The 23,114-nt window shown below is 40.4% G+C and overlaps 1 protein-coding gene across 2 annotated transcripts in view; it reads left to right on the forward strand.

Moving 5' to 3' along the window:
* Positions 1 to 23,114, forward strand: part of Grm1 (glutamate metabotropic receptor 1) — a 382,764-nt gene that overhangs the window by 117,038 nt on the left and 242,612 nt on the right. For both annotated transcript variants that reach the window (XM_052169478.1, XM_052169479.1), the window contains exon 2: positions 5,881 to 6,130. In XM_052169478.1, the coding sequence (XP_052025438.1) occupies positions 5,881 to 6,130 (250 nt within the window). The remainder of the gene's footprint in view (positions 1 to 5,880; positions 6,131 to 23,114) is intronic.

A 23,114-nucleotide genomic window follows, 5' to 3' on the forward strand; every position in this document is an offset into this window, starting at 1 on the left:
CCGGTGGCTTTGTATACACTTCCATTCCCTTTGACTGGCAGCCCTTGGCCTATGTTCTTATAAGGCCAGTTTCCTTGTGCTTGTCTTCTTTCTTTCTTTCTTTCTTTCTTTCTTTCTTTCTTTCTTTCTTTCTTTCTTTCTTTCTTTCTTTCTTTCTTCCTTCCTTCCTTTCTCTCTTTCTTTCCTTCTCTCTCTCTCTCTCTTTCTTTCTTTCTTTCTTTCTTTCTTTCTTTCTTTCTTTCTTTTATACAGCATATGCAGCATATATAGCATATGCAGCTTAGTGTGGTACATGGTGCACCTGTGCTGTGCTTCCATACCAATTGTGTGTTCACATAACATGGTAGTTATGAGCAAGGTGTGCTCAAATATTAAAGCCCAGATGAACCAATGGGTTGCCCTAGGAACAGTACCTAATATTCTCGAGCTTTTGAGTCTGCATTGGTGAAAGGGGGCTTGCAGCTTACCTGGGTTTGCTCTGGTGGATACATTAATATTTACCTCTACTAGAAGCAGCAAATATGCATCAAATGGAGGGATAAACCAGTATATGATCACTCGTGGCAAACCTTGAAGGGTAGAACACCACCGGCATTTTTAAGTTAGACGCTCAATAAAATATTTAGTAATAAAATGAATAGTAATAAAATACTAGGCTCAAGTATTGAAAAATCACCCAGTCTTTTTACTTTTTGACTCTTTCAGTATAAATGTCTTCACATATTCACCACTTTTCTCTAGGATTGGACCCAGAGAAGTATCTAAATAAATTCATCAATACCTAGAGGCTGGAGGAATAAGGAAGGCAGAGGGCAGAGTCCCTGGCTGAGTGGATTTATTTTTAGTCTGGCAGTGTTCATGGCTCAGGCACAGGTCAAGAACGTAGCTCACCTATTTTCCCTCGTATAAAAACCATGCTTGCATTTTAAGGCTCAGAGCAAGAAGCACATCCTTTATGCACTTTCCCGACTTGAGCCGTTGGCATCTGTGCTGCGTGCTTGAACTTGTTCTTCGCATACTGTTTCAGATGCTTGTAACTGAGGTAACGCAATTTAAGCTCAACGGGAAGTGACTGTTCTTCTTCCCCATGCTGTTTGCATCCCGTCCTCATTGGTTAACGGGTATGGTTGGGTTCTTGAGAGACCAGGAAGATAATATTTTAAGAGTGCAAGTTTTAAACTATAAAGATTTGTAGAAGAAAAATTTGCTGTTGTATCTATGTGAATTTGTATGCAAGCTTGGAGACTTCTAGACCTTGTGAGAGAAACAGCCAATTTAAACACAGCAATGCATAATCATATAGATCATGTGATGCACACCTTTAATTTCAGAAGTAGGGAGGGGCAGAGATAGGAGGATGTCTGTGAATTTCAACCAGTCTTGGCTACTTTGCATTTCTATGCCACATAGTAAGCTTTTATTTCAGCAAAACAAAGCAAAATGCTGGTCTAAACAAGATTATATAAATAAAAAAATTATGGAACAAGCTCCCTTCAGTATCAATTAACCTACACAGATATTATGTCCAATTATGAAAACACACAATAAACTGTATAGATAGATAGATGGATGGATAGATAGATAGGTAGATAGATAGATAGATGATAGACAGATAAATAGATAGATAGATAGAACAGTAAAAAGAAGCCTATGAGTCAAGACAGGTTACCAGCTGTCTGAGTCACTGTTTAATTGCTATAAAGACATCATGGCTGAGGCAGCTCTTATAAAAGAAAGCATTTAATTGAGTGTTTTCTTAGTCCAGAGGTTTAGTCCATTACCATCATGGTGGGGAGTATGGCATCATGAGAGAGAGAGAGAGAGAGAGAGAGAGAGAGAGAGACAGAGACAGAGAGAGACAGAGAGAGACAGAGAGAGACAGAGAGAGAGAGAGAGAGAGAGAGAGAGAGAGACAGTCTTGTGTCTTGCATGAGCTTTTGAGACTTCAACGCCCTGTCCCAAAGACACACTTCTAATAAGGTCACACCTCCTAATCCTAATCCCATCAAAGAGTTTCACCCCCTGTTGACTACACATTCAAATATATTGGGACCTATGAGAGCTATCTTATTCAAACCACCACAACAAGCATTCAATTATTCCATAAGCAGGCTCCATACCTGTTGAGAAATTTCACTCTTCATTGCTTGGTATCTCAGTCTATTTTTAGAGTAGGGGGTTTGAATTGAGTATGCCCATTACTAGATTTAAAGCACAAAGATTTTTCTTATTCACATACAAAGAAAGCTGTTGGCCACTGGACTCGCATGTGTTTTGATGAAGGACTTAAAATAATTTTGGGCATTGAAGCCCAAGGGTTGGCATCTCAGCAGTAAGGTGGTCTGTCCCGTAATGCCATTTCCTAACAGACTGATAGTGACAAGTCTATTCATAGTGTCTTGTGGATTCTCAAATGTGTATTTGCAGAGAGAAAGAGAGAGAGAGAGAGAGAGAGAGAGAGAGAGAGAGAGAGAGAGAACCTTGTGTACAATGAATAATGTGTTTGTCAGCTGTCTCTCATAATCAGCCTGTGCATCTTGCTTTGCTGTGACATGTTTCCACAGTGCAGGGACACAGGGCTCTCATGATGTGTTAAATTCTTCCATTTAGACTTTCCTAGACTGGATGAGGTAGGATATTGCAGTTGTCAAAGGGCAAACACATAATCTGATTACAAAATCTTATAAAAAGGACATAACAAAGCTTTTTTTTCCTTAAACATACAGGGCAGTCAGTGCCTGTGACAGTTTCACAGTTGTTAAAATTCAAGTTACAAGACCCTTCTAGAATAAATTGTTTCATAATTGCTTGACTAATAATTGCTGTATTTACCCAACACCCTATTTTTTTAAAATATGGTTAAATTTTCTAATATATATATATAAACATATTTGTTTGTTTGTTTGCTTCTTTTTTTTTAAATTCAGGCTTTCAGGGTTTCTCTGTGTAGCCCTGGTTGTTCTGGAACTCACTCTGTAGAACAGGCTATCCTAGAACTCAAGATCCACCTGCCTCTGCTGGGATTAAGATTGTACACCACTACTCTCCAGACTGCTGAATAAATTTTTGTTCACATTATTCTGGACTGAAGGCATATAAGCTTTGCTAATTATTATTATTATCAATAATTTTGTTGCTGCATTTTTGGAGACGCTATAGCCCTGGCTGTCCTGAAATTTGCTATGTATAATAGGCTGTACTTGAACTCACTGAGATCCACCTACCTCTGCCTTCTGAGTGCTAGGATTAAAGACATACATCACCACACCTGACAATACGAAATGTTATTAATGAAATCCTGGCCTTTTGATAGATCCAAAAATTTACCTTATTTTAATTGCACCATTTTGCTTGTTAACAAGATCCAGTGATTTTTGTAAACTTGCTACCCACTGACTGTTTATTTTAAATTACTTGTTTATGTCCCTGTACATTTCTCAATTGGCCAGTCATAACAAATGCTCTTTAGTGAGGTTCACAGTAGTGAATTTAAGTATGTAAAACCATTCTAAGGGTTAAACTTACATCACAGAACAAGTCAAATGGAGATATTTTCATGAAACTTATGTTCTTGAGAAAATAAAAAATAAGCAAAAATATCAGACTAGGTATTGATTGGGGCTAAAGTGGTGAGCATGACCAAAGTTTACTGAGAGTGATTTATGCTAATTAGAAGGGGGCTTTTCAGACAACAGGGAATGAATATTGAAATGTGGCTGACAAGATTATCTGCTAGAAGAATGTCTGTTCAGGTGCTGGAAACAGGCTAGTGTAGAAAATGGGTGTTTGGGAGTATTGTAAGAAAAGAAACGTGGCCCTGGTGGTAAGGAAGGTGAGAGAGAAAAGGAAGACACAGAGCTGGAGATCTGAGACCAGCCTGGGTTTAGCCTGATGGTCCAGGTGAGGCTTGATTTTCATTCGGAGCACATTCAACAGCATTTGGAGGTTTCTGTAAAGGAGCACTGCAGTGTGATTCACACCTTAACAGAGCACTAGGTGTGAAGTGACAAGAACTGGCAGTCAGGAACCATGAGGCCAAGGCAGTGGGAGGAGCTGAGCGTCTTGCGGAAGAGGATGCTCTTGGCGGCCCTCACAGATTCCTTCCCTCTGGTGATCCAGGACACCTCTCCCTCAACAGTTACAGCATGAATGAGCGTCGTCCCTTAAGATCAGTTATCACCTCTCCACCTGACCGTGACCGTATTCAGGGACAGACTGACAAGAATTCCCTTGCTCAGCTGTGAGCCCGAACCTGTGGAGGGAAGTTCTCCATCACATCCTGTGGGACCAGCCTGCGACTAATCGTTAGCTGCAAAAAGCTTCCGGCTTAGTTAGCATTTGTCTCCTATTGTCTGGCTCTCTATCAATTGCTTGAACAAGAATCTTTATCTCGGGCTTTTCTTTTAGGGAACGTGACCTTAGACATTGTTTTGGATAGAAGAGACTGAAGCAGAGTAAACAGATTCGATTAAGACTGCTCTGGGTGATAGGACTGGATCTCGTATAAGAGAAAAACCCAGAAACTTGGTGCAGAGAATCAGGGCTTCTAATAGAAGGCAACTGAAAGAAACGTGTTTAAGAACTACAGAAGGAAAAGGCGTTGTCCTGATATGCTGTCTAAGAAGTCTAACATGGATACGCCAGGCAGGCAGATGAGTGTCCTAGTCTTTTACTCCAAAGGACTTTACAGCCTGAAGGTACAGAGAGAGGCCTAAATAGTCACATTCAGATAGTACTGGAGGGCACACGGCTGAAGGGAATGCCTGGGGTGGCAGTGTGAACTGACAGAGAGTTTCCCAGGATGGACTCCGAGAACAGCACACTCAGAGGATACACAGAGAGGTAAAACAAAACAAGTGAACCAAGGAGTTGGACTTTTAATAGTAAGAGGTCTGGAGAGTGCTGTCTCAAGAGCCAGGAATATAAAGGGCTTTAGTGGGGAATGTGACCCTGATTGTGGCAAGCTGCTGGTTAAAATGTAGACCACGGGTTATGACAACAGGGTGTGATTAGAAATTCTAATAACAAAAATATTGGTCAAGAGACGATTTTGAGATGGCGGGTATATGTATGCCCAAACTCCTGAAGCTTAAACATTAAATGTGTGCAGACTTTTAACAGGCCAATAAAACTCAAAAATACCTGATTAAAAATACAGAAATTAAGGAGAGAATAGGAGATTAAGAAGCAAATCTGTTGGCCTAGTGCGTGACTTGGGAACTTCGGTGGGTCAGAATCCGAGAACTCTTTTCTTTTAGTTGAGACATTAGAATTGACAAGGGGTGATGGGAACTGTAAGACCTTGAGCAGGGGTTGGCTTTGTCCTTAAGACTTGCTTCAGGAAGACTGACAGAAGATGTGAGTGTCAACGAGGGAAGAGTTATAGAGGTCGCAGTCGGCAGTCAGATTAATTATTAACTTTCCTTCTGTGTTCCATCTGAAATGAGAACTTCCGCTGATAAGGTGGAGATAGAACGCCTGCTTCAGAATTTTTGCAGAGCTTCTTATCTGAATGTCTGTGTTTTGACTTGGAGTCCAGATGAAGCCGGCTGACCTCCATGGTCTAACAGGCTCAGCTCTCCTACGTGGTTAAAATATGGGAGAGACATTATAATCATGGCTATAAAATAGGGAAACATTCCTTCATTTCACAAAAGGTCTTCAATTGTGGAGGCCTAGCCCGTGTAATTCCTGTTGGCTTTCAACTCCACTCAGGTCAACTCTCAATCCTAGTTATCCTTATATATTGCTTGGCAAGGCCACCCTCCTCTGCCCCGCCCCCTGCCCCTCCCCCCCCCCCCCCCCACAAATCCTCATTCCGGTTTGCGGGCCTGTGGCTAGCATTGTGGTGTTGAACCTCTGTTGATTGTTTCTGGACAGGAAATTACGGCGAGAGTGGAATGGATGCTTTCAAAGAGCTGGCTGCCCAGGAAGGCCTCTGCATCGCGCACTCGGACAAGATCTACAGCAACGCTGGCGAGAAGAGCTTTGACCGGCTTCTGCGCAAGCTCCGGGAGCGCCTTCCCAAGGCCAGGGTTGTGGTCTGCTTCTGCGAGGGCATGACGGTGCGGGGGCTACTGAGTGCCATGCGCCGCCTGGGCGTCGTGGGCGAGTTCTCACTCATTGGAAGGTGAGTTTTCAACCTCTCTCTCTCTCTCTCTCTCTCTCTCTCTCTCTCTCTCTCTCTCTCTCTCTCTCTCTCTCTCTCTCTCTCTCTCCTGTCCTCTTCCCCCTACCCCCAAGCAGCTGGCTGTCTCTCTTCAGCTAGTCAGAGCTGCAGTCCGGTCCTGAAGTCACTAGAAGCAGCCTGGCTGATTGGTAACAAGCTGATTAGACTATTTTCGAAAGAGACACGAAGTTGTTTGCCAGGATGTCGCCTCATCTTGGCAAATTGTCCTTTGCTTAGACTTTCTACTGCTCCTGAAAAAATGACACGCAGCACAGAGACCTGGCGTTGGTGAGTGGAAGGCAGTCGGAGGGACAGAACATCTGCTAAGACCTGAAGTGTAAGGCTGTGACGTGAAGTCACACAGACTTTATGGTGATACAATCTCTGCCAAACTCTCCCAAACTCTGTGTGTGTGTGTGTGTGTGTGTTGTGTGTGTAAATATGTGCACACGAGCCCACAGTGTGATTTCTGCAGATGTCTTGGGATGGGTTCAATCTCTCTTTTCTCTTCCTGGAGGATATGGACTTCTATGGGTACCAGTTCCCAAAATCCTTTATTATTTTTTTCATAGAGTTTTTGACCTAACAGGTTCCATGCTTACTTAGTTATCTTCTTGATATTGCTCGAAGGAGGAAATGCTGTTTTCCCTATTGATTTACCTCAGGAAGCTGCACCTGTCCTCAGCACCCCAACACTCCTCCAGATACTGGTGCCCCCTCGTTCTCCCATACAAGATGGGGTATAATCATGTCGCTCCTGGAACGACCTCAACTCCTGGCCTCTTCCCTTGGAAGCTGGGGAACAGCGGCAGGTGCCTTATTCTCATGTCTCCAGGGGAGTCTCTTTTGCTGCCCCATGGCTCTGGTAATAATTGTAAAGGGCACCCTCACCACCAATTGGAATTAGTAGCCTGGGACACGAGAGTGGGTTTTGAGAAGCAGGTAGGATAGAAATACAAACTAACAAATGAAGAGCCAGACACTCTCCAGGAATGGGAGGCACGGTGGCCAGGTCACACTGTGATTTAGGACCTGGGAATTGTTGAGTTTGGGTAAAATTAGCCCACATGCACGCAGGGTCACTGTGGCTTCTTCTGTGTGATGGAGGTGTGTGAAACCACCTAAAACATTCATGAAAAAGCAGGTCCTTAAAGGAGATGCATTTGAAGAACATTACTGTTTCTTTTAGGAGGGAAAGGATGTAAACATCATTGTTGCAGTGTTACTGAAAATACTGTTCTTAATGTATGTACCAGGGCAGATGGCTTTCAGATGACACTCTCCAATTACTTTTATAAAAATCCCATTTTTCTAAAAAAAAAAAAATACAGAGTGGTTTACTTTTAAAAGTCTGATGTCTATCATTTTAAAAGCAACGGCACTCTATTCTCTTTAATATTTTGTAGGTGATCTATTCTAGTTTAAGAAATCTTGAATAGACATGGCAGGTGTGCGCCTCGGGGTGTGCGGACTATCTGGTTATAAAGCACGATGGTCTGAAATAGTGCCCCAACTTCCGTGTAAATCCATCCTGTCGTCATTAGTTAAAGGCTCCGAAGGCTGATGCAATGACACCTTAGACCTTCCTGGCGTGGCTCGTCTGCTAATAAGGAAACTGAGCGTATATAAGCATTTCTGAGAGTCTCATGTGTACTCATGAAGAGACCAGCCACTCGTCCTTGTACCTCTTCCATTTCTCTTATTGTCTGTGTGGCCACACCCCACTGGGTTCTCCTCATTCACCCTTGGGAATCATTGCAGAAGTGAGCACCTGCATTCCTGAGAATGCTGTTCCCCGTACTGGTGGCTACTGCTACTGAGACATTCCTTCCTTGACATGCCAAATGTACCACATTTGGCAAAGTGAAAGAAAGTATCTCTTCCTTTCTGGGCTGCCTTCCATGTGGGTCTATCAAGCTGGTGCTGGCTCTGATTTCTGTCTCGTAGATGGTTTTGAAGAAAACAATATTTTACAGGTTTTTTTCCCATAACACTCCTTCAAGATCCAGCCATGAGTCTACAGGGAACCAAGCGAGGGATATCAGTGGCTATGTGACTGGGCACTTTCATTGAATGTGTTCTGTCCTGGGTGTTGCCTGTAGATACCAAGTGAGCTCAGGCTTCCTACTCCAGCATATGTGTCCAGATGGTATCAATGACTTCTAGTTGCTCTAACGATGCTGAGAGGGACACCCTCTTCTCAGAAGCCGTTCTTCACAGGGTTCATTCACTTCCTTCTGGCATGGAATGGTTCAGGCTACGGCCAGGTTCACATAGGTGGCAATGAGCCTCTTTTCATATAGAGACAGACGAATAAGTCTGAGTGTAGATTGCAGCGGGAGACATTTCATTATGTATAAGTAGAATTTCCTGAATGATGATTGACATGCTCCTTGTCCATGGGTCTCATTTCCCTTCACACTTTACATCATATTAGGAATATTTGTGTCATGCCAGCAAGCCATTTTCAGGAGCTTCTGACTTCTGCTGTCAACTGTCCCTCGGCCCAGTACAATACTTACCTAATTGCCTCCTTACTCATAGCCAGCTGTTCTTAATGTAGAGGGAAGGACAATCTGAAAAATGTGAGTCAGGAGAAGCCAGTCTTTGCATCTCATGAGCAATCCCTTAAAATGCATCCTAGTTTCTTTCATAGCAAAGTCCACACAAAATTTTCCAGTCTTATCATTGTGATAAAGTCTTTGAGCAGATGTTCACACTCAGACTTAAGTTCTAGTAAGCCAATTATGAACTGAAAATCTCCAAGTCTGGACTTAATTAAATACATTGTTTGAGTTGCTGTTCTATGTCTCTGAAGAGATAACATCACTGAGGCAGCTTACGAAAGAAAACACTTAGCTGAAGGTGTCAGCTCTAGAGGGTGGAGTAGAGTTCACGATCGTCATGCTAGGGCACATGGCAGTAGACAGGTAGACATGCCATTGGGACACTAGCTGAGAGTTTATACCTGATACAAGAGCACTAGGCAGAGGGAGGCGGGAGGGAGAGGGGAGGGGATAGACCAGTAGGGGAGGAGAAAGGGGAGGGGAAGGGAGAGAGAGAGAGAGAGAGAGAGAGAGAGAGAGAGAGAGAGAGAGAGAGAGAGAGAGAGAGAGAGAGAGAGAGAGAATGGTGTGGATTTTTAAAATCTCAAAGTCCACCCCCACTGTCATATCTCCTTCAAAAGTCCATACTTCTTTCAAAAGACCACACCTCCTTCAAAAGGCCACGGCATCTAATTTTTCCCAAACATTTCCACTCACTGGGAACCAAGCATCCAAATATATTAACCTATGGGAGCCATTCCCATTCATACCATCATATACATCCAGGTCCATAGCTTAATGGCCATGACCTGTGGAGTGTTGGCTTCACACTTGATGCCATGGGGCTAACTGAGAGCTACGTCTATGGTATCATGAGGAGATGATTATAAATGTGTGGCTATGTTGGGAAAAGATCAAAATTCTAAATTCAGATTATAGTTCCTTTATTTTTCCTTTTATTAAAAATATTTTTTTCACATTATTTTTTCCTCCTCTACTCCTCCAAATTTACCCTATCTCCCTCCCCAAATTGTCAACTCTTTTTTTTGTTACTCATACAGACTTCTAAGGGATAATAATACAACAAAATATAATAAGATAAAACAAAAAGTAACATGTCAGAATAGGGCGAAACAAAGAAAAGAGCTAAGAGAAGACATAAGAAACAGATCCACTTATAGACATGCTCAGTAATCCCATAAACGCACGGAACTAGAAGCCATAACGTATAGGCATAGGACCTGGTGCAGACCCATGTAGACCCTGTGCAGGCTGACTTAGTCTTTGTGAGTTCATATCAGTTTTGATCATCTTGATTTAGAGAACCTTGTTTTCTTGGTGTCCTCCATCCTTTCTGGTCCTTACACTATTTCTACCTCCTCTTTCACGGGGTTCCCTGCGTCCTGAGGGGAGGGGTTTAATGGAGACATCCCATTTAGGGCTGAGTGTTTCAAGGTCTCTCACCCACTGCATATTGCTGTGGGTATCTGTATTTGTCCTCATCTGCTGCTGCAGGAGGGACATCATTAGGGGTCATCTCTAAAGAGGGCTGAACAAGGCACTAGTCTATGAATATATCAGAATGTCGTTAAGAGTCATTTTATTTCTACTTTCTGCTTCTTTTTAGAATAGTAGTGTTTGACTTTTACCCTAGGCTCCCAAGCTATCTAGTATCATGTTCGTAGTCACCCAAGAAGTGTTGGCTATGGGTTCCATCTCGTGGAGTGGGCCTTAAGTCAAATCAAATATTGGTTTGTCACTTCTACAAGCTTTGTGCCACCACTGCTCTAGTATTTCTTGCAGGCAGGACACCATCGTAGACCAGAGGGTTTATGGATGGGTTGACATTTATGCTTCTCCTTTGGTAGCATGCAGAGCACCTTCCTCTACCAAAGACACCGCGACATAAGGATAATAGCTCTATGTAGGAACCAACTCGACTTCTCTACTCAATAAGTAGTGTAGGTCTTATCTTTTTTTTTTATTATTGTTATTTTTTTTATTCGATATAATTTATTTACATTTCAAATGATTTCCCCTTTTCTAGCCCCCCCCCCCACTCCCCGAAAGTCCCGTAAGCCCCCTTCTCTTTCCCTGTCCTCCCTCCCACCCCTTCCCAGTTCCCCGTTCTGGTTTTGCCAAATACTGTTTCATTGAGTCTTTCCAGAACCAGGGACCACTCCTGCTTTCTTCTTGTATCTCATTTGATGTGTGGATTATGTTTTGGGTATTCCAGTTTTCTAGGTTAATAACCACTTATTAGTGAGTGCATACCATGATTCACCTTTTGAGTCTGGGTTACCTCACTTAGTATGATGTTCTCTAGCTCCATCCATTTGCCTAAGAATTTCATGAATTCATTGTTTCTAATGGCTGAATAGTACTCCATTGTGTAGATATACCACATTTTTTGCATCCACTCTTCTGTTGAGGGATACCTGGGTTCTTTCCAGCATCTGGCAATTATAAATAGGGCTGCTATGAACATAGTAGAGCATGTATCCTTATTACATGGTGGGGAATCCTCTGGGTATATGCCCAGGAGTGATATAGCAGGATCTTCTGGAAGTGAGGTGCCCAGTTTTCGGAGGAACCGCCAGACTGCTTTCCAGAGTGGTTGTACCAATTTGCAACCCCACCAGCAGTGGAGGAGTGTTCCTCTTTCTCCGCACCCTCTCCAACACCTGCTGTCTCCTGAATTTTTAATCTTATCCATTCTGACTGGTGTAAGATGAAATCTTAGGGTTGTTTTGATTTGCATTTCCCTAATGACTAATGAAGTTGAGCATTTTTTAAGATGCTTCTCCGCCATCCGAAGTTCTTCAGGTGAGAATTCTTTGTTTAACTCTGTACCCCATTTTTTAATAGGGTTGTTCGGTTTTCTGGAGTCTAACTTCTTGAGTTCTTTATATATATTGGATATTAGCCCTCTATCTGATGTAGGATTGATTGGTGAAGATCTTTTCCCAATTTGTTGGTTGCCGATCTGTCCTCTTGATGGTGTCCTTTGCCTTACAGAAACTTTGTAATTTTATGAGGTCCCATTTGTCAATTCTTGCTCTTAGAGCATACGCTATTGGTGTTCTGTTCAGAAACTTTCTCCCTGTACCGATGTCCTCAAGGGTCTTCCCCAGTTTCTTTTCTATTAGCTTCAGAGTGTCTGGCTTTATGTGGAGGTCCTTGATCCATTTGGATTTGAGCTTAGTACAAGGAGACAAGGATGGATCAATTCGCATTCTTCTGCATGCTGACCTCCAGTTGAACCAGCACCATTTGTTGAAAAGGCTATCTTTTTTCCATTGGATGTTTTCAGCCTGTCGAGGATCAAGTGGCCATAGGTGTGTGGGTTCATTTCTGGATCTTCAATCCTGTTCCATTGATCCTCCTGCCTGTCACTGTACCAATACCATGCAGTTTTTAACACTATTGCTCTGTAGTATTGCGTGAGGTCAGGGATACTGATTCCCCCAGATTTTCTTTTGTTGCTGAGAATAGTTTTAGCTATCCTGGGTTTTTTGTTGTTCCAGATGAATTTGATAATTGCTCTTTCTAACTCTGTGAAGAATTGAGTTGGGATTTTGATGGGTATTGCATTGAATCTGTATAGTGCTTTAGGCAAAATGGCCATTTTAACTATATTGATTCTACCGATCCATGAGCATGGGAGGTTTTCCCATTTTTTGAGGTCTTCTTCCATTTCCTTCTTCAGAGTCTTGAAGTTCTTGTCACACAGATCTTTCGCATGTTTGGTAAGAGTCACCCCAAGATACTTTATACAGTTTGTGGCTATTGTGAAGGGGGTCATTTCCCTAATTTCTTTCTCAGCCTGCTTATCCTTTGAGTATAGGAAGGCCACTGATTTGCTTGAGTTGATTTTATAACCTGCCACTTTGCTGAAGTTGTTTATCAGCTGTAGGAGCTCTCTAGTGGAGTTTTTTGGGTCACTTAGGTAGACTATCATGTCGTCTGCAAATAATGATAGTTTGACTTCCTCCTTTCCAATTTGTATCCCTTTGACCTCCTTATGTTGTCGAATTGCCTGAGCTAGTACCTCAAGTACAATATTGAAAAGATAAGGAGAAAGGGGGCAGCCTTGTCTGGTCCCTGATTTCAGTGGGATTGCTTCAAGTTTCTCTCCATTTAGTTTGATGCTGGCTACCGGTTTGCTGTATATTGCTTTTACTATGTTTAGGTATGGGCCTTGAATTCCTGTTCTCTCCAAGACTTTAAGCATGAAAGGATGCTGAATTTTGTCAAATGCTTTTTCAGCATCCAATGAAATGACCATGTGGTTTTGTTCTTTGAGTTTGTTTATGTAGTGGATTGTATTGATGGATTTCCGTATATTGAACCAACCCTGCATTCCCGGGATAAAGCCTACTTGATCATGGTGGATGATCGTTTTGATGTGTTCTTGGATTCGGTTGGCAAGAATTTTATTGAGTATTTTTGCATCGATGTTCATAAGGGAAATTGGTCTGAAGTTCTCTTTCTTTGTTGGATCTTTGTGTGGCTTTGGTATCAGCGTAATTGTGGCTTCGTAGAAGGAATTGGGTAGTGTTCCTTCTGTTTCTATTTTGTGGAATAGTTTGAAGAGTATTGGTGTTAACTCTTCTTTGAAGGTCTGGTAGAATTCTGCACTGAAACCATCTGGTCCTGTGCTTTTTTTTGGTTGGAAGACTTTCTATGACTCCTTCTATTTCTTTAGGCTTTATGGGACTGTTCAGATGGTCTAGTTGGTCCTGATTTAATTTTGGTATTTGGTATCTGTCAAGGAAATTGTCCATTTCCTCCAGATTCTCCAGTTGTGTTGAGTACAGGCTCTTGTAGTAGGATCTGATGATTTTTTGGATTTCCTCAGTTTCCGTTGTTATGTCTCCCTTTTCATTTCTAAGTTTGTTAATTTGGATACTTTCTCTGTGCCCTTTGGTCAGTCTGGCTAAGGGTTTATCTATTTTGTTGATTTTCTCAAAGAACCAGCTCCTGGTTTTGTTGATTTTTTGTATGGTTCTCTTTGTTTCTACTTGATTGATTTCGGCCCTGAGTTTGATGATTTCCTGCCTTCTACTCCTCCTGGGCGAAATAGCTTCTTTTTGTTCTAGGGCTTTCAGGTGTGTCATTAAGTTGGTAATGTATGCTCTCTCCATTTTCTTTTTGGAGGCACTCAGGGCTATGAGTTTTCCTCTTAGCACTGCTTTCATTGTGTCCCATAGATTTGGGTATGTTGTGTTTTCATTTTCATTGTGTTCTAAAAAGTCTTTAATTTCTTTCTTTATTTCTTCCTTGACCAAGGTATCATTGAGTAGAGTATTGTTCAATTTCCACGTGTATGTGGGTTTTCTATTGTTTCTGTTGCTATTGAAGACCACTTTTACTCCATAGTGATCAGATAGGAGGCATGGGATTAGTTCGATCTTCTTATATTTGTTGAGGTCTGTCTTGTGGCCAATTATATGGTCGATTTTGGAGAAGGTACCATGAGGTGCTGAAAAAAAGGTATATTCTTTTGTTTTAGGATAGAATGTTCTATATATATCAGTTAAATCTAATTGGTCCAAAGCTTCAATTAGTTTCATTGTGTCCTTGTTTAGTTTCTGTTTTCCTGATCGGTCCATTGAGGAAAGTGCAGTGTTGAAGTCACCCACAATTATTGTGTTAGGTGCAATGTGTGCTTTGAGTTTTAATAAAGTTTCTTTTATGAAAGAGGGTGCCCTTGCATTTGGAGCATAGATGTTAAGGATTGAGAGTTCTTCTTGTTGTATTTTTCCTTTGACCAGCAAGAAGTGTCCCTCAGAGTCTCTTTTGATGACTTTGGGTTGAAAGTCAATTTTATCTGATATTAAAATGGCTACTCCAGCTTGTTTCCTGAGACCATTTGCTTGTAAAATTGTCTTCCAGCCTTTTACTCTAAGGTAGTGTTTGTCTTTGACCCTGAGGTGTGTTTCCTGTAAGCAGCAAAATGTAGGGTCCTGTTTACGTATCCAGTCAGTTAGTCTGTGTCTTTTAATTGGGGCATTGAGTCCATTGATGTTAAGAGATATTAAGGAATAGTGATTGTTACTTCCTATCTTTTTTGACGTTATTTTTTAAATTTGATTGCTTAACTTCTTTTGGGTTTGATGAAAGGTTACTATCTTGCTTTTTTCAGGGTGAAGTTTCCCTCCTTGTATTGGTGTTGTCCTCCTAGTATCCTTTTTAGGGCTGGGTTTGTGGATAGATATTGGGTAAACTTGGTTTTGTCGTGAAATATCTTAGTTTCTCCATCTATGGTGATTGAGAGTTTTGCTGGATATAGTAGTTTTGGTTGGCATTTGTGTTCTCTTAGAGTCTGCATGAGATCTGCCCAGGACCTTCTAGCCTTCATAGTCTCAGGTGAAAAGTCTGCTGTGATTCTGATAGGTCTTGTTTTGTATGTTACTTGGCCTTTTTCTCTTACTGCCTTTAATATTCTTTCTTTGTTTAGAACATTTGGTGTTTTGATTATTATGTGACGGGAAGTATTTCTGTTCTGGTCCAGTCTGTTTGGAGTTCTGTAGGCTTCTTGTATATTCATGGGCATCTCTCTCTTTAGGTTAGGGAAGTTTTCTTCCATAATTTTATTGAAGATATTTGCTGGCCCTTTAAGTTGTAAATCTTCACTCTCATCTATGCCTATAATCCTTAGGTTTGGTCTTCTCATTGTGTCCTGGATTTCCTGGATATTTTGGGTTACAAGCTTTTTGCATTTTGCATTTTCTTTAACTGTTGAGTCCATGGTTTCTATGGAATCTTCAGCATCTGAGATTCTTTCTTCTATTTCTTGTATTCTTTTGTTGATATTTGCATCTCTGTCCCCTGATTTCTTCCCAAGGCTTTCTATCTCCAAAGTTGTCTCCTTTTGAGTTTTCTTAGTTGTTTCTACTTCTGATTTTAGATCCTGGATGGTTTTGCTTAGCTCCTTCACTTGCTTGTTTGTGCTTTACTGTAATTCTTTAAGAGATTTTTGTGTTTTTTCTTTCATGACCTCAGCCTGTTGACCAAAGTTCTCCTGTATTTCTTTAAGAGATTTTTGTGTTTCGTCTTTCATGACCTCAGCCTGTTGACCAAAGTTCTCCTGTATTTCTTTAAGTGTTTTTTGCATTTCCTCCTTGTTGGCTTTTGTATTCTCCTGGATTTCTTTCAATGATTTTTGTGTTTCCCTTGCAAGGGCTTCTAACTTTTGATCCATTTTCTCCTGAATTTCTTTATGTATGTCCTTCATGTGTTCCTGTACCAGCATCATGACCAGTGATTTTAAATCCAAATCTTGTTTTACTGGTGTGATGGGGTATCCAGGACATGCTGGTAGAGGAGAATTGGGTTCAGATGTTGCTATATTGCCTTGATTTCTGTTAGTGACGTTCCTGCGTTTGCCTTTTGCCATCTAGCTCTCACTGGTGTTACTTGGTCTTGTCAGTGCTGGACTCACCAGTGCAAGCTGCCCCTTCCCCGTTGGCCTCTGGTGCACAGCTTACACCCTGCACTGCCTGTAGACAGGGTGCTGCTGTCCTGTCCAGGCTGTTCAGATCCCGAAGCAGGCACCTGAGCAATGGGACTTGGCTGTCAATTTGTAGAGAGCAACCTATATGCTTGGCAAGAGCCTAGATTGTTTGGGGATTCCCATGATACCCTATTGACCAACAATTTAATTAGAGGTAACCCAATCCTAGTATTTGAAGCTTCATTATTCCCATATCAGCTTAGAAAGTTAAAAAAAAAAAAGTCAAACTATCATACGTTTTGGAACTGTCCATATGGAATAATAACCTATTGTCCAAAAAAAAAAAATTAAAACTTTAAAAGGGATTTCTTAAAATTAATAAAATATTCTATAACAAAAGAATGTCAGATAATGAAAAAATATAACAGAAGTAAGCACGGGCTCATAGCACTGACTCTGCCATAAAGTATTCCTGTGACTTTGGTTAGTCAGTGGTTCAACCAGAGATCATTTTTTTTTTCCTGCAAAAATGGAAAATTTGGCTCTAGTTCCTCTTTAGGACTTCTACAGTCTTACAGTATATAATATATTAAGGCAGTAGGATGCAGCTATGACCAGTAGGAAATTTATTTACGGATTCATTTTTATCTAATCTTAGTCATGCATTGGGGTTGCCCGTCCACATTGTCTCACCGGTCATCTTGAGTAAGCTCAGTGCTTTTGTCCGTGGTCTTGGATCCAGCGCATAGGTTCACAGGAGACTATAACTTGGACCATTAGGCATGACATCCTCTCCAAGTAAGGTAAGTTTGATGATAGTCATCCTCAGGCAAAGTTATAATGTCTTCTTGGCTGTACCAGGATATTATTTTAGGATGATTGTCAGAATTATGCTCACCATAAATATAGTGATTATTTTAGTGATGATAATAACGTGGATGTATTTGGGACAAACTGCTTTCCAGGTATCTTGCATGTATTTTGCATATAAGTTCCCTTAGCAATCACAACCAGGTAATGACAGGGTTTGAGTCCTTGTTGCTGCATGGGGAATCAAAGTAATTTCTCAATGATACAGAGCGCAAGAGTCTACATCAGAGGATTGGCATCAAGACATCAGCTCTGTGATTGTACTCAGTAGCTTATTCTGTGTGTCAGGGCGTGTTTACTTTGTTTAAGTGGCATTGGAGTCACCCCCCCCCCCCCCCCATTTCTTCTCTGCCACCTCTTCCTGACATCTATTTTATTGTTAGATTCACTTTCATTGGAAAAGAATAAGTTGAAGTAATCAGATCGCATGAGAAAATTATTTTATGTTTCTGATTATCCTATTTCTCCGAATCACTTATATTTCTTTTCTGCTATTAAATATTTTAAAGGATGATTCAACAAAGGGGCTTGTGAGTTCTTCCATGACTCATTTTTTTTCTATATTCCCACTCTTGTTATCCCTTTCCTTCATTCATGTCATTTGTTTGGCTTTGTGACCCACTGAATTTAACTAGGCCTGTCTGTGTGGCCACAGGCTTGAAGCTATGCGCTGGAGTTTTGTGAGATCATCTTTTTGAAATACAACTGAAGACAGCGCTACTCCTCCTCCAGAAACCGTCAGTAGCAACAGCTCAACCAGGGAAGGTCAGAAATCACTAACTCTTCCCTGATCCAGGGTTGGCTTTTGACAGGCCCACTTTCATGTAGGCCTAATACAGACAAACATAGCTGCTGTGGAATCGTGGCTACAAAAGCAGCAGCATGTTTTAAAGGTAGCCTTTTCTACATCTTCTCACTCTCTTTTGGCTCCTACACGCTGTTTTTTCCTGCTTCCCTTTCTATAATGGTCACTGAACATTAGTGGGGGGTGACATCAATATCTTATTTAGAGATGATTGCTTCAGCTATCATGTATTTCAAGCATCCCAAGCAGCCATGAATCTCTGTATTCTCCACAGACTCTTACCTAATTATCAAACACTTTTCAGATAAAATTGCCTTGCTAGTTTTCTCTTTATTTCAAAGTAAGATTTTAGGGGCATTGAAATGCTAATTTGCATATAATTGTCAATGGACAGGTCTTTATATTGTTTCAATATAAACTTTAGCTGCATAACTGTACCCTATAAACATTCATGCTCAACTCTTTTGTGGTCTGCCAGCTTGAGTTATTTTTTTTTTAAGTCATATCTAGAGAAAAGCTTAGGTGTCATAAATGTGTGGTACTTTAGTTTCACAAGTCACTTCATAACAAAGCACTTAACTGGTTTTCAGAGTGGCTGAAAGATCTTGCAATTCTAACAGCAATGGAAGAGAACTCTAAACCCTTCACAGTTTCACCAAAATAGGATTGCCAGTCTTTTCAGTTTTAGCTGTTCCAGTGGGTGTGCAGTGGCATAGCTTTGTGGTTTTAATTTGCATTTTCCTAATGACTAATAGTGTGAACACTTTTATGTGCTCATTTGCCATTTTAATACATTTGTGGGTGACATCTCTTGTTTAGAGCTGTGTCCATTTCATTGTCAGTCTTTTTGTCTTGTGGCCTTGTGGTGCTTTCTGATCCCTTCTGAGCATAAATCTTGATCATAATGTGCTTAGCAGATTTGTCTTTTTCTTTATCTCTTAAGCTTTGATTCTGTCAGTGGCGTTTCAGAAGATGAAGTTTACTGTTGACAAAGCAGCACTACCAACTTCTTTTGTGCACCATACTCTGCCAGTCTGATCCAAGGTCATGCATTTTTAAAGACTTTGTGTACTTTTTATTTCATATTAACTATGATTCATTGGGAGTTAATTTTTATATGCTGTGAGATAAGAGTGAGATTTTCTTTTAAATGATTAATTGGTGCAGAATATTTCATTGGAAAGGCTATTTTTCCATGTCAAAATAGCTCATTTGAAAAACAACTATCTTACCACCAATCTTTCTATAATCTACCTGTAATATCATCTATCTTTTTGCCTATATACTATCCTCCTAGTACAACTAGCTATAGTCTTTAATCTACTGTGCAGCCTGGAAGATCATCACTAGATAGTCACGTGAACTCTTTGGCTTATTAGCTATATATCTTTCTCTATGCACATAGATACATATTTGTAATTGTCTGATGATGTAGATAACACAGACCTTTAATATTAAGCTTTGGTATCAGAATTCAGATGTAGATTACTAGCTTGCACTTAAGGGGCTTAAAAGTCATTTTCCATTTCTAGAGTCTCCCCACTCCACTACTTCTTCTAGTCTTCCTCTAACTTTCTTTCTTTTTTTAATTTTTTAATTGGATATTTTCTTTACTTACATTTCAAATGTAGTCCCCTTTCCCAGTCCCTTCCCTCCCCACCCAGATCCCCTCCCCCTCACAGAATTGAAAGGCTTCCCTTCTGCCATTGTGAATGACTTTTGTGTTTACTTTAGACCCACTAGATGATCAGGATCATCTCTATAATTTAAGGCTACCTTATTAGAAGCTTTGATTTCTATCTGCCATATTAGCTCCCTTCTGTTACATAAATTAGTATATTTACTGGTTTCAATGAGGAGTGCATGGATAGCTTTGGCTGGCCATTGTTTTGAATAGCAATCTAGAAAGTGTGAGTGTGTGTGTGTGTGTGTGTGTGTGTGTGTGTGTGTGCTTTCGTGCTGAGTTTCCCACAAAAAAGCTAAGGAAACATCTAGTGGAAAAACAAGAGACACTGGAGAGACAAAAGGTTGATCGGAGGATACATAAGAAAGAAAATTTGAAATTGTTTGACATCAGATATGATAATTAAGGTCATTCTTAGAGCAGTGGTACTCAGGGCCGGAAGGTCAGGGTGTGGCATTTCAACACATGAGTCAAGGTTAGTAGTTTGTTAACAGGTTTTCACTGTATTTCTAGAAATCAGTGTGCAGCATTACATTTACTGTATTGTTGTTTGAGTTTAATCTTTTTAAAGTGTAAAGTACTTTTTAGTTTTTATGGTTTTGGACAAACACTGATGAATCAGTAGAGAATACTAGGTCATTAATGCAAAAGTGAGGACTGGATTTTAGAAAGACAAAATAAGGTTCCTCTTATTGAAAGGAGTGAGGAGACTGTGGAATGAGTTTACATGGGCCTCAGTGGTAAGCTTGCTCAGACAGGAATGTTCTAGTAGGAGCATTCTTCCTTCTGGAAACCCCAGGCCTTTGACAACCCCGAGGCATATCTCTTATCTTTAAGGATAAACTATTTTGATGATCAGTGAAACAGGTAAGCATCATTGTTTTGATCATTCTAGAGAGAAGGGTAGATTACTTCAGGGTTTTATGAAAAATCTCTGGGAGGGCTGACAATTACACAAAGTCTGCATTTCTCCCTAACATATTTTACTAGATTTCCACTTGAAATTGCAACATCAGCTATTTTCCATGTTTATAAAGATCTAGAGCCATCCTATATCTGTATTTCTATGAACCTTCTGCTTCCCACCTCTCTCCCTCCCTCTTTTCTCCCTTGCTTTTGGGTATCATTTAGACAAGTGCATGCCACTATGCCTAGCTTGTGCAGAGCTCAAAATTAACCCAGATCCCTGAGCATGCCAGGAAAGAACTCCAACTGAGCTATCGCTCTCTAACCCAGTGTCCTTTATCTTTATCTGGGATTTCTTAGCAATAAGTTGAGGTTGTACATGGTTGCAACCAATGAAAAGAAGCATGCCTTATAGAGTCCAGTTTAACCATTCAAAACTTAATATAAAGTTTTATGCAGTATATTTTAATTATATTCTTTTCCTTCTTCCAATTCCTCCAGATCCTCTCCACCTCCCTACCTTCTCAACTTCATGTTCTCTCTCAATAAATCCCCCCAAACAAAAAAAAATACCAAAAAACTAACAAAAACCCAAACAAACATAAAAAGAAAAGAAAAAAATAAGACAACTCAAACCAAACAAAATCAAAAAGTTCACATAAAAATCCCACCACAGAGTTCATAGTAATAAAAAAACAAATCTAATGACCTGTTCCGTGTACACATAGAACAGAACATCATTCAGCCTTCATCAGTGATGCTTCTTGCTGTGGATGCTAACTAAAAGACTACAACTGGACAATGTAAAGAGAGTGAAAGGCTTTAGAGCACTCAACCCTACAGGAAATATCTTTATCAAACTCTTTCTTTCAAGGTTCAAGACTCTATGTTGAAGAGGAAGAGGAAAGACTCTAAGAGGCAGAGGTGGTGGGTCACCCTAAACAAACAGCATCTTCTAGACACAATATGATCGATACATATGTGATCTCATAAGCATTGTGACAACATGCACAGTACCTTCATAGACTCAAAACAGACAAGATCAGAGCACTGTGAAGGGGAAGGGGGCCAAAAAAAAAATCTCACACCTAACCAAGAAGCTATCAGCAGTTGAGATCTGCTGGGACAGGAGAAATTGGTTTTCTCCAAGGAGGTGGCACTTGGGTATATCAATCACACTCCAGAGTGTGACCTGTGTGTAGGAGCAGTTGTCCAACCCAAAGAAGATTATGTTTTTTGGCCAGCTTAGTTATTTTCATGCATTATTCTCTCTAGTAGTCAGTCTCTCTTTGCAGGAGACTAGTCCCCTAGAAACTACCTAGGCAATCCACCCTCTGTCCCCAAATATAGGCGCAGTTTCAGGAATTTGTGGTAACACTAATAATAAGTAGGGAGCATGATCTAAAAGGCTTCTGGGTTTGATTCTTTTTTTCTAATAAGGAAACATATTTTTCCTTCCATGCTCACCAAATATAGCACGTTGAATAGTTATTAAAATTCACTCGTCATTGTCTACTTGGATTGCAAACCAAGCTTAAAAAGTGCAAGGGAACTGGAATTGCAAAACATGATTTCAGGAAAGAAGTACAGAAGAATTGCCTGCTGGCATGTTTTCTAAAGATGAATGTTGAAAATTATTAAGTCAATGAATTGATTTTGGTCACTAAATCCATTTGGAAAAAAAATGCCGTTGATTGCTGTAAAGTCATTTAATGAAACCTGAAACTTCTGACAGATAACTGGGAGTTCATTAGCCATGTTTCTCATCATCAGATCAGGATTGTTTGCACTTCCATCTGTAAACCTTTCTACAAAGAGAGGAAGATGTTTGCTGAGCCTGAAGTTTTGTAAAGAAGGACTTATGAAATGCAAATAGTTTCCATCCATCCAAAGGTCTTGCTTGCCCTGTAAGGCTTGGCTTGGGGACAGTCCACCTCAAAGTCACTCAATGAGATATTGCTACGTGTCAGGCTCTTGTTACTCTTTCAAGGGCTCCTTCTCTGGGGTTTTCTCACATTACATCTGACCAAGGGAGGAGGGGAAGGCAGTTTATTTCTCTAACCCACTTCCCGCAGGTGGTATTTGGTTTCTTTTCCCAGCTTTGCTCTTTACAATAAGTCTTAAGGTCCAGAAATTCAAGGTGAAAAGACTACATAAAGAAAGGAGACATTGACAAATGTTGGTTTGATGCCATGGTCTCCATTGTAGGAGCATTTGTGCCTAAAACTGGAGTCAACATTGTTAAGAGAAGTGAATTTCCTTTTAATCATTTTAGTGTTTAAAGCTGTTATGCTAATGACCTTAAAGCTAGTATCAGGATAAAACTTTTGCAATGACACCGTTACAGGCCTTCAGTACCCATGGCTAGGGCTATCATGTGCATTTAATAGATACTCAATGCACTTTCTATTTTCTCTAAAATCATCTATTACCAATATGGATGTTTCTGCTACTGTGTTTATTTTATTACCATAGAACTAAGAAAAAATGTTCAAACAGGAGCATTTTACTTACATAGTTTGATTTAAGCTTTCCTTCAAAATGATAAATTGTAAAAATGAAGAACATAATACACATAGTTGTCACTTCAGAATATGATGCTCAAATTCAAAGTATCTTCTGATCTCTTATACAAATTTCTGTTTTGAAAAAGCCATCACATAGTGAAATTTTTA

This window comes from Apodemus sylvaticus, chromosome 23 (genome assembly GCF_947179515.1).
Source record: "Apodemus sylvaticus chromosome 23, mApoSyl1.1, whole genome shotgun sequence".
NCBI classification, from domain to species: Eukaryota; Metazoa; Chordata; class Mammalia; order Rodentia; family Muridae; genus Apodemus; species Apodemus sylvaticus.